General features: G+C 47.8%; 1 protein-coding gene across 1 annotated transcript in view; it reads right to left on the bottom strand.

Annotated features, from left to right (window-relative positions):
- Positions 1-11283, bottom strand: part of SMARCD1 (SWI/SNF related BAF chromatin remodeling complex subunit D1) — a 91412-nt gene extending 80129 nt beyond the window's left edge. Inside the window, 7 exon segments of the mRNA XM_075334553.1 lie at positions 1840-1956; positions 2287-2409; positions 2492-2614; positions 2943-2985; positions 6348-6538; positions 11092-11185; positions 11187-11283. Coding sequence (XP_075190668.1) covers positions 1840-1956; positions 2287-2409; positions 2492-2614; positions 2943-2985; positions 6348-6538; positions 11092-11185; positions 11187-11245 — 750 coding nt within the window. The 5' untranslated portion in view covers positions 11246-11283.
- Between the last annotated feature and the right edge of the window lie 1095 nt (positions 11284-12378).

Genomic DNA, 12378 nt, shown 5'->3' with positions numbered 1-12378 from the left:
TGAGAGCCAACTAATTGTTTGGGGTCTGGTAAGTGCGATTCTTTGAGGGGTAAACTTGGCTGCAAACAAGAGGACAATACATTTAAGCGGGTAATTTAAACCTCTGTAAATCTGGTATGCACTCACCACTATAGGACTGGATCTGCACCATGAGAATAGCAGATCAGGTGAGAAAATGTGCATCTGAACCAGTAATATGATTAACACAAAATGCTGATGTTCCAGAATGTGATGACATGGTTATATTTAAATAAATGCTGATTTTTTTTTGTTCAAGAATAAATGTGGATTTTTGCTCATGGCAAAATATAAGATTTTTTTGGAGCAAAAAAATAACAAGACCCCATCTTATTTTTGGGGAAACATGGGATATATACACACATATACCATTTTTAATGGAAACTTTGTGCAAGTCCTATTGATGCTGAGAGTGTGTTCACAGACATACGCACGCCTATATATTCAGAATTTATTTTAAAATCACATAAGGACCTTGAAACTTACCTGGGAAGCTTAAAGGGCTTTTTTTGTTTTTATATACCACGTCCCTTGACTGCAGTTTTTTGTTTTACACTTGCGTAGTGTGCTGTCCCAGTGCTGGTGTGCACATACAGTATAGTGAGTGGTGACTGTGCCTTTCCGTGCACGGCCCCATGACAAAGCTGTTGGCTGCAGGGAGATTAGCTAATTTCGCCCAGTAGCTGGCATTTCAATAAGGCTATGTTCACATAGGGCTTTTTTGGTGCGTTTTTTAGCTGCAGATTTGCCCTGGTTTTATGGAAATTAATGCTAATAAAAAGCCGCTTTTTACACTCCCAGCAAAGTCTATGAGATTTCTGAAATCTAATGCACACACAAACACATCAGTTTTTTTTCCTGACTGTTTTGTCAAATACCTGCGTTTTTTTTGGTCAGGTTTTTAAAAAATAAGCATGTCAATTTATTTGCTGCAGATTTGCTGTGTTTTTTTATGGATACGACCCATTTTGTAGAAAAAAAAACAAAACAGGAAAACTGCACCAAATCTGCAGCAAAAACGCCACTAAAAAACGCATGAAAAACGCAGATGACTCAAAGGAGATTTCGTGCCACAAGATCAGGTTTTGGTCAGGAAAAAAAAAAAAACCCAACTTACCATAAAATGCCCTGTGCGAACATAGCCTAAGGCTGCTGGGCATGAATGTAATGCTATTTATCTGCAGATTACCCCTATATACATTTTCAGAGGTGACAAATTCCCTTTAAAACAGAATACAGCCGGGGAATGGGGTTTATCTAAACCCAAAAAACAATATACAAATCTACAACTCTACCCTGCTGCCGACCTTTAGTTCCCATATTATTTGGAAACTGTGCATTATATATAGAACTAGCTGTAGTACCCGAGTGTTGCCGAGATAGTAACTGTCTCTGTCTCCCTCTTTCCCAGTCTGTTTGGCTTTTTTTCTTCCCCTATCTGTCTCTGTCTCTTTCCGACTCTCCACTGATATCATATTACCTCACATATAAACTTCTTATACTATGAATGTCCTTTGTTCCTATAGCAACCAATGATATGTCCTATTAATAGCCTGTTGCTCGCAGCTCCATTCACTTTAATGGAGGCATGTATTCTGGAGACTAACTGTAAAGCACGGGGTTAAATTTTCTTGTCAAAACAGTCTATGACATTCCCTGAGTCACATGGGGTGTCTGCAAAATGTTGTGATTGTAAATGCGACGGTGCTTATTCCTTTAGCGGACATACACACCTTTATATATTAGATTAAATACTGATGACTGGGACAAATCACACACACTCCATCCATAAGGATACGGACCCCCAAATCGTGAACATACCTCCACTAGGTGATTATCTGGTCCGTACAGGTCCTTGTCAAGTTCAATAACCAAAGACTTGAAAAAGGATGAAAACTTCCTTTTCTGTTTGGTGGCATCATATTTGGACAAAGCCGCCTGCAATACAAAATGTTGTCAGATTTCAACACCCTGCCATATGGGCCAATGAAATGGGCACTTAACTCTTCAATGTAACAACCTTCATAGGCAGCAACGCCGCATGGTCAGATCCATAGAAATATTTTATCTGAATGTCTGGAGGGAAATTATGCGATTTATGAAATTTCTAGGACCATGACCAATGCATCTCCGACTGATTGCATTTCCTAATCTCAGAGATTATGGGCTATGGTGATGGGGTGCCAGCTTTTAAACATTTTTGGCCTATGCTGGAGATATTTGCCATATGGGATGAAAACCTTGGGGGACCGTATGATCTCCACTTACATCCTCCAGCAGCCGGCCTTCTACTCGCAGCTCCCAGGAGGCCACCGTCCCCTCACCATCCTCAGCATCAGACTTTGCAGGGTTAAAGGTGTTAGAAATAAAGATGCGAAGTTTTCGTTTTTGCTATGAAGAGGAAAATATAGTAAATGTAATAAAAAAACCTGCAAGTCTAATCCATGTTTACAGCTATTAAAACGTAGAATACCTTGATCGGCCTCTTCAAGGCTTCCTGAATATCAAGACGTTTCCTCATAATTGTCTGATCCAATTTCCTCTCGAAAGCCAATAAGTCCATGTAAGCCTGAGATTCAGGTACCAGCTCCCGTATCTAAGAACAGGATGAGGGGGAACATTGGTGATAACATAAGCAAGCATTGTTGACCTTAGGGAGATCAACATATCCACTGCGGAGACACCATCACGTGTTTCTCAACGCAGTGATTCTAGAGCATTGCCCCCTGGGAAGTATGCAAATAAGAAAGCCGCGGAGACACCATCACGTGTTTCTCAACGCTGGCAGTGAAAGACCTGGCTAGTTTCCTGCCAGCGTTGAGAAACACGTGATGGTGTCTCCGCGGCTTTCTTATTTTCATTGGTGATAACAGTCTGCAAGACCCCCGGTGCATCGGTGCGTCGTCATTCAGGTCAATACTCACCCTCTGAGGTAGAATCTTGTCCGCCATCTTCTTCTTCTTAGCACTTCAAAATTAAGAAAAAAAAAAGAAATGAGATGAGTCAAGATCGTGACTTCCCCTAAAGCAGATTGTACCGCCAGTCACTGCTCATCATGAGCACTGCTATACCGACAACCTCTGAGGTAGACACGGAAAGAGTCTCCCGTAGGCAAACATGGCGGCAGAATCCAACTAAAGGGACGTACATATCAAGGGATGCATGACAACTGCTGAAAACCAATGGATAATCACTAATAAGTGCACGATACCCACAGAAAAAAAGATCATCCTATAGAAAAACATTCTAGAGAGAAAACAGTCTACGCCCCAAAATAATGATCATGGCCCCTTTATTACCTTATAATATAACATTTCTGCTACAACCAAGGCATTTCTCAAGTCTGACAAAGTCCCTGGTTGGGGTACTCTGTATGAATATTGATATAAAAATGTCTTGGTGGAGGGTCCGGTTGCTCAAGTCCCCCTATACACTGGCTGTACCCACTGATATCAACGAGTTTGGCCAACACTGATGTATATGGGTGCCCCGGCCGGCTGATTGTCAGGGGAGATGAAGATCAGGCAGGTTTGATTTCGGACACCTTATTCTCCCGGAGTTAAAGGGAATCTGTCACCAGGTTTTTGCCACCTAATCTGAGAGCAGCATAATATAGAGACAGAGACCCTGATTCCAGGGATGTGTCACTTCCTGCTTAGTATAGTTTTGATAAAATCACTGTTTAATCTGCAGTAGATTATCATTAGAGGACTACTTGTCTAGCTGCCTGGTAGTACAGCAATATTCATGAGCTCTGTATAACTGCTGGATCTACAGCAGAGAAAACATTGATTTTATCAAAACGACAGCAAACAGCTCAGTAAGTGACACATCGCTGGAATCAGGGTCTGTCTCTACATTATGCTGCTGTCAGATGGGGAGCAAATCCTGGTGACAGATTCCCTATAAGCAACTGTCAGAGATATCTGGCAATGGTTGAGTACACAGTTGCGATTGGCCTAACGAGCGCTCCTATATAGGGGAGAGTCGTCTTGAATGGCAGCCAGCAGACATATCGGATGAACCATGGCTCCGCCACAGCCATCTGATGTGTATGGCCGGCTTTACACCCGCTGGATTTATTTACGCAGCGCCATTTTGATTGCATGGACTCATTTTAAACTGTTCAGTAACGTGAAAAAGAGTCTACCATAGACAAAATAATATATAAATCAGCGGGGCTGGAAAAAGATTTAAAACTTAACCTTTAGTAATCCAGTTAAACTTGAGTACCCCAACTGACAGGCAAAACCAGCATATACCAATACACCTGTGTGGACATGTATTGTGGTGGTATGTGATGCAGTTAAATTCAATACCAAAATTAGTTCCATGGTGCTTGTTTCCGAGGGAATCTTTTTGGTTCAGCGCCACACTTTGGGCAGAAGTGACGTCTGCGCTCCTCCTAAGCGGTCCCATCTCAGGGCAGATGTGACGTTGGCTGACATCTAGCCAGCTTCTCACGCTGACCTCAGACCGATACCGGCGTCGGGAGGGCCAGTGACGTGCCGCAGCTGTGGATTGTTTGCAAGTAGATGTGGTGTCACAGCCCTCCCTCATCTCCCCTGTCACCAATGATAAGGCCAGATTTAGGACCAATCGCGAACGGTGAATGATCCGGTTTCTCCTTTTAAACTCTATTTAACCCCCCCCGGTGGCCATTTTAAACATTCCATGTGGACATGGTCTCCTACTCGCCTTGTTCCTGACCTCCGGATGCCCTGATGAGGCATACATTGCCAAAACGCGTAGGGAAGGAGGGACGTGAGTGGTGACTGCTAATATGGGGTAGTGTCAGGCAGCTGGAGTGTGTCCCCCGCCCCATAATTTACCCTGTACAACAAATGGTGAGACCATTCCTGTAAATTCTATAAGTCACCACATACTGTATGTCCTTTACTAGCACTTTACTGTATGCATGTCCTGATTTGTGCAATAGGTGGTTTATGTGGTAGGAACTAATTTTGGTAATGAATTTACCTGCATCATATACCACCACAATACCTGTTCACACAGGTTTATTAGTATATGTGGTTTGTCTGTCATTTTGGGTACCCCTGATGATTTATATGGACTCATTTTAACCCTTATCTGATATATTAAAGCATGAAACTGCCAACTTATCAATTATCTTTCCATGAGACCGCTATTTGAGTATTTAGAATGATACCCGAATGCTCGCGGCACCTTCTTTGGTGCAACATATGGGTACATTGGTCACGTATTCGTGGTAATATATTCACCCTGCAATTCACTACACACTGAGGGGCGGCCTGTTGCCTGATCACCGACTATTACTGCCAAAAACCGCACAGATCCAGATGTTGGTGCACCCTCTTGTCAAGATTACCGGGGGTCACAGAGCTCAGACTCCGACCACAGTGACGGTATATGCCAGAATCATGCCATCACTTCACAAGATGGTATTAACCCTTCAAGGCATAAATCATGTACACAACACACGTCATTAAGGTTTTAAATGTTCAGAATGGGATCAGCTTCCAGAACCGGAAACCAAACCTGTGAAGGCCAAACACGGAGTAAAGGACGGCGGCTTCCAGAAGTGTAGTATGGACAAGGAGAGCTGACGTTTTGGTGATAACACAAGGTTTGGGGTTTTTTTGCCCTCTCCAGGGTCCTATATTTTCCTGGTGGTGCCAGGGCCACATTATTTCCTCCACTTGTAAATATGCAGGTAGTGGATGTAGGATACAGTATATATACTGGATATTAGGAGTCAGGGATGGACACTTGCAGAATTCTCATATCTAATACAGATGATGGAAAACTAGATTGTAGTCTCAATATTATAGTAAAGGGGTTGTCAGAGCAAAAAGAAAAAAAAAAAACAAAAAAACCCCACAAAACTGAAGACCCTCATTTTCCACCACCCACCTAACCGCTCCATGGTCTGCCCTGTCACAGGTAGAGGAGAGGTCACCATATTACTAGCAGCAGGACCGCTGTGGCCTGTGACTGGCTGCAGCGGTCAGGTGATTTAGCAGTGCATCATCAGATAGGTTGGTGTGATGCACACAGCTGACCTGATGCTGCTGGTGAAACAGGACAGTTTTTGATGTACTGTATCACTAAAGACCACGGATCGGCCGGTTCTTCATCCAGGTGAGTGGTGGTAGAGAGCTGTTGATTAGTTTATTTTTTACAGATACAATCCCTGGGAACGCTTCTTTTTCCCGGACAACCACTTTAAATCAACTACATTATGTTGCTATACTCATGGGATGGCATGGGAGTCATGCGCTACATAAGAACTTGCGTCATTGGCAGTAGACCTGGGCTCAGAACCCCCCCATCATTATGTGTATTACCTGTGATTCCTATTTTGAGCTGCTTGCTGTTGCTGCACTTGCTGAATCTGCTGCGGTGCTGGCCGCTTACGGGACTGGTCCATGCCGGACTGAGCCATCCCTGGGCGGGCAGCCGGACTTCCTCCGTAGCCTGGAGGACCCATGGCTGGTCCCTGAGGTGTCATCCGACTGCCTGGAAGCATCCCAGGCCGCTGTGTAACACAAGGAAAGGGTGTTAGCAAGGACGGTACACAAAGCAGCTAACCATCCGGCCCATACAAGATCATGATTCCTGAAGTCATTCCAAATCTGTGCACCATGTCCTGACTACAGAGGAGCGGTGGGTGTTCAATAGTGGTGGAGAAGACAGGGATGAAGTCCGTGGTGTGGCAGGTGGGCAATATACCAGTCACAACAGATGACACGGGACTGCTGGGTGACCTGTAATCATGCAGGACCATGTACAACCTTCATTTATGGTAGCAGAGGTGGACACTTACTGCCCTCGCCTACGGTCAGAAACCAAAACTCAACTTTGTTTAAAAAATAAATAGAAATGTTGGATTGGCAGCGAGCAAGACGGGGAGAAAACAGTCACCCGAGGGGGAGAAAACAGTCACCCGAGGGGGAGAAAACAGTCACCCGAGGGGGAGAAAACAGTCACCCGAGGGGGAGAAAACAGTCACCCGAGGGGGAGAAAACAGTCACCCGAGGGGGAGAAAACAGTCACCCGAGGGGGAGAAAACAGTCACCCGAGGGGGAGAAAACAGTCACCCGAGGGGGAGAAAACAGTCACCCGAGGGGGAGAAAACAGTCACCCGAGGGGGAGAAAACAGTCACCCGTGTCCTGCATCAAAGGCAGTGTTATCCAAAGAGAATCAAAGAAAACCGGCACAGGAGACAGAAAAACGTCCTACACAACAAAAGCGGAGCTGACGGATAGAAACCAAAGACCCAGTATAACATGGACTTTGTCCACTGAAGTTCCTGCTTGTGTTTGGCCTAAAAGTCCAGTGGGCGGAGCTAACCAGTAACGGACCACCTTTACTGCATTAGGCCTCGATCACACATCCATGGCTAACCCCTTCACCCCCCTGCAATTTTACGTTTTCGTTCTTTTCCTCCTTTCTTCTAAGAGCCATAACTTTGATCGCCCTATGAGGGCTGGTTTCTTGCAGGATGAGTTGTACTTTTGAATGACACCATTCATTCTGCCCTATATTGTACTGGAAAAAGAGGAAAAAAATGGTGCAGTGCAGTGAACTTGCAAAAAAGTGCAATTGAATCATTGTTGGTTTTTTTCATCATGTTCACTATATGGTAAAAATGAGCTGGTATTCGGATTCCTCAGGTCAGTACGAGTTCAGATACCAAATATGTATAGTTTTACTTTTATCTAAAAAGGTGAAAAAGAAATTCCAGAAGGTGTTTAAAAAAAAAAAAAAAAAAAAAATTGCGCTTGTGTCACCATTTTCCGAGATCTGGGGCTCAGTGACTGCTTATTTTTTGCCTCTTGAGCTGACTTTTTTTTTTTTATAAATTATACCATCTTTGGATAGATGCAATGTTTGATCACTTGTTATTGCATTTTAAAGCAATGTTGTCGTAACTGGAAAAACGCTATTCTGGCATTTAGATTTTTTTTTTTTTGCTATGCCATGGTTCTGATCAGATTAATTGATATTATATTTTGATAGATCGGGCATTTCTGAAAGCGGTGATACCAAATATAGGTTTTTATTTTCAATAGGGCAAAAGGGGAGGGGGTGATTTGAACTTTTTTCTATATTTTTTAAAACTTTTTTTTAGTCCTCTTAGAGCACTTTATGACTACACTGTCCGATCACTTCTCCTGATCAGAGCGTTGCTTCAGCATCCCTATGATCAGGAGAAATTGCTGTATTACTGTGAAAGCCACCGCTCTGCCAACATTCATAGGAACTTTGTCATGCCAGCAACAAGGGTCATCAACTGACCTCACGCCGTCGTGGCATCCCGTTGGTGCCCAGTGATCTCGTCATGGGCTGCTGATGGTGGCAGGGACAGCGTGATCCCTGCTTGAGCGCATTAGATTGTGGTGTCAGAGTTTGACACACTCGCCTGTAAGCTGCACGTGTCGGCTGATCTGATCAGCAGACGTGTGCGGGGAATAATGCTGGCTTGCTGCGCAAGGCCGCATGAAAGGAGGGAGGCGACCTAGGACATATAGATATGCGGGGTTAAACACGCGCGAAAAAAATTGTCTGTGTGCCACCCAGCGCGACGCTCCCCGTGTGCCACCCAGCGCGATGCTCCCCGTGTGCCACCCAGCGCGATGCTCCCCGTGTGCCACCCAGCGCGACGCTCCCCGTGTGCCACCCAGCGCGACGCTCCCCGTGTGCCACCCAGCGCGACGCTCCCCGTGTGCCACCCAGCGCGACGCTCCCCCCCCCCCCCATGTCTATTTTCACCACAGTGTTTTTCAAGGATAAATAAATAAAATGGCAAAACTTCTATTGTTTGCAATGTACGCACTCAGACTGTACACTGACTCCACCCGTGTGCTGTATGTGTCTTTCACAGACCCATAGACTTGTATTGGCCATTGTCATCTGTGCTGCAGAAAAAAAAAAAAACACGACATGTGCATAGGATATAATGAGTACGTGCTATATCTGTAGAAAAAGAAAAAAAAATGAACATGACACGTATGTGCAAATAAGAACCCGAATGTAAATGCAGAGGTCATTGTCACTGATCATGACATCTACTGGACCCCCTCAGCCAAAAGGGAGCAGGAAGTTCAATGATACACAAGCTATACTGAGCCTCTTCCACAAATGTACAGAATAAGCCAGTCCGCTGCTTCTGCGTTATAGCTTGCAGTCATTATGGCGGTGATATCCCCTTTCTGAGGAAGCCAAAACATGAAAAATAACTGTCCTATTTGAAGAATTCCGGCGGCAAAAATCACAGGAAACCGTTCTTGCCTTGATCAGTCCCCTGAGATGTTCGGAAACATTAGGACCTTGAACCATGAGAGCCCAGTTCTAGTGACCGGCCCCATTGGTGTTGATCACCGCTCTACAGAACGGGCGATGACGAGCGTCATTTGTGGGACACTCATTAAGTCCCCCCAATCCCACTGGATTATTGGTGACACTGCTGCCATCGGCCGACCATCTGAGTATGGATGTCCTTCCAGACTGTGCTGACATTACTTGTAAGGATCTGCAGTTTTCATGTAGTGACGGACATCTCCATTATCGCGACTGGAGACCCCCACCGTGAACATCTGCTCTAATTTCTCCACCGCTCTGTGTAGGGCGTGTTACAGGAGGATCTATGGCTCTCATTTAGTGTTATATTCTGCCTGACATCAATGTGCTGTCCGGGACCGCCTGAAATCAAACTTCATTTTCATCTTAAATCCCTTCCTATTATATACCATTAATCTAATCGATTTTCTAATATTACATGAATTAATGTTTTTTTCTCTCAGTCCCTAACAACACTATTTAACTGCTTTCTCTTTTTTTTACAACTTTTTCTTTTTGATGACACTTTGTTTGAAAATCCCAGTGCATGTTGGGAAACTTAAAGCGTCATCCGGGGGGAAGATGCTGGGGTCACTGCTGCCGCCTCTGCCCCTCCCTGAAATCAAGTGTCCATCAGTGATGTTAGTTTCAAGGGCTGGGCAAGTCCCTGTGCAATATGCACAATGACAGTGTGCCCTATCAGCAGCCACCTGCCCCAGTCAGCAGCAGCCCCCCTGCCCAGCCGCCCCATCAGCAGCCCCCTGCCCAGCCGCCCCATCAGCAGCCCCCTGCCCAGGCCGCCCCCATCAGCAGCCCCCTGCCCAGCCGCCCCATCAGCAGCCCCCTGCTCAGCCCCATCAGCAGCCCCATCAGCAGCCCCATCAGCAGGCCCCATCAGCAGCAGCCCCATCAGCAGGCCCCATCAGCAGCCCCATCAGCAGCCCCATCAGCAGCCCCATCAGCAGCCCCATCAGCAGCCCCCCTGCTCAGCCCATCAGCAGCCCCCTGCCCAGCCCCATCAGCAGCCCCCTGCCTCCGCCCCATCAGCAGCCCCCTGCCCCGCCCCATCAGCAGCCCCCTGCCCCGCCCCATCAGCAGCCCCCTGCCCCGCCATCAGCAGCCCCCTGCCCCGCCCCATCAGCAGCCCCCTGCCCCATCAGCAGCCCCCTGCCCCATCAGCAGCCCCCTGCCCCATCAGCAGCCCCCTGCCCCATCAGCAGCCCCCTGCCCCATCAGCAGCCCCCTGCCCCATCAGCAGCCCCTGCCCCATCAGCAGCCCCCTGCCCCATCAGCAGCCCCCTGCCCCATCAGCAGCCCCTGCCTCATCAGCAGCCCCCTGCCCAGCCCCATCAGCAGCCCCCTGCCCAGCCCCATCAGCAGCCCCCTGCCCAGCCCCATCAGCAGCCCCCTGCCCAGCCCCATCAGCAGCCCCCTGCCCAGCCCCATCAGCAGCCCCCTGCCCAGCCCCATCAGCAGCCCCCTGCCCAGCCCCATCAGCAGCCCCTGCCCAGCCCCATCAGCAGCCCCCTGCCCAGCCCCATCAGCAGCCCCCTGCCAGCCCCATCAGCAGCCCCCTGCCCAGCCCCATCAGCACCCCCCTGCCCAGCCCCATCAGCAGCCCCCTGCCCAGCCCCATCAGCAGCCCCTGCCCAGCCCCATCAGCAGCCCCCTGCCCAGCCCCATCAGCAGCCCCCTGCCTCGCCTCATCAGCAGCCCCCTGCTCTGCACAGTTCCCGGGCCTTGCTTACCGGGTAGGCTGCTCCTGGCATAGGGGAGCGGTACATGCCCTGTCCCGGGGCGGGGCCCATCCTCACAGCTGGACCTGGGGTCCCGGGGCCATAGCAGCCCGGCCGGCCCGGATCCCCCTGGAGCCACCGATTGGAAACCAGCCCGCGCCGCCATCACTGTACAACAATGGGGCCGGAACCGGAAGCCCCGAGTCACACAGGGGGAGGGGGCAAAACGGCGCTAGAAGCAGCTAATGCCGGCGTGATTAATCGACCGGAAGTGAGCGCGCGCCATCTTAGATAAGGGAACCGTATGGAAAAGCCCATGCGTCTGCGCCCTTGGCGGCCATTTTTGAAAATGGCAAATAATATTTCTCTTTTTTCCCGTGGCAGTTAAATTATACTCTTTTCGGTCGTATTGGAATATTTGCAGAGATTCCTTGACAATGATAATGGTTTATCAAGTTATTTAAAAAAAAAAATAGTCACGAAGAACTTTACTGTTTGGAAATGCCAGAAACAGAAATGGACGATGTTATGAGGTTTTTAACTATTTCCGGTTAATGTCTTCGTCAAGATTTACTGAATGAATGACTGCATGAATTCCGTCATACACGGCTGTGATCCTGATTGACGCGCTGTGTAATGACATGCGCATGCGCAATTCTGGGAACGTCCGCACAGCGCCCTCCCCTGGTGGTGCCATTGTGTACTGGTGACGTAACTGTCCTTCCCGCCAAAATAATTCGTGCGTTATCCCCGTGCAGCGCCCGCAGTGTGCCGGGGCGGAGGGCATGGATTTATTAGGAGAACCCAGAACTGGTTGTAAGTTTAGTGTAAAATGACTGAATAATAAGGCTGTGCTCATTCTATTACATACAGATGACCAGACGGGATTTGTCAGTCAGGCCTGTCAGTTACACTTTGCATGCGCTCCTTGGTGTTTGGGAGCAGTGCACGAGCTGCCTGACATTATGGAAAGCTAATGATTTTCTTAAAATCGAAATTATGGCTGTGAATGTAGCCTATAGCCGATATTAACGTCAGTCAGTGCGTTCTGAAGAATGTATCTCCTCACAACTCCATAACTAGGCACGCTCGCTCGGTAGAGCTTCCTCCTTAACCAGGCAACGCTCGCTCGGCAGAGCTTCCTCCATAACTAGGCACGCTCGCTCGTCCGAGCTTCCTCCATAACTAGGCACGCTCGCTCGGCCGAGCTTCCTCCATAACTAGGCACGCTCGCTCGGTAGAGCTTCCTCCTTAACCAGGCACGCTCGCTCGGCAGAGCTTCCTCCATAACTAGGCACG

The sequence above is a fragment of the Anomaloglossus baeobatrachus genome, chromosome 2 (genome assembly GCF_048569485.1).
Source record: "Anomaloglossus baeobatrachus isolate aAnoBae1 chromosome 2, aAnoBae1.hap1, whole genome shotgun sequence".
Lineage (NCBI taxonomy): Eukaryota > Metazoa > Chordata > Amphibia > Anura > Aromobatidae > Anomaloglossus > Anomaloglossus baeobatrachus.
The sequence above is the reverse complement of the archived record's forward strand: the minus strand, read 5'-3'. Positions and strand labels throughout refer to the sequence as shown.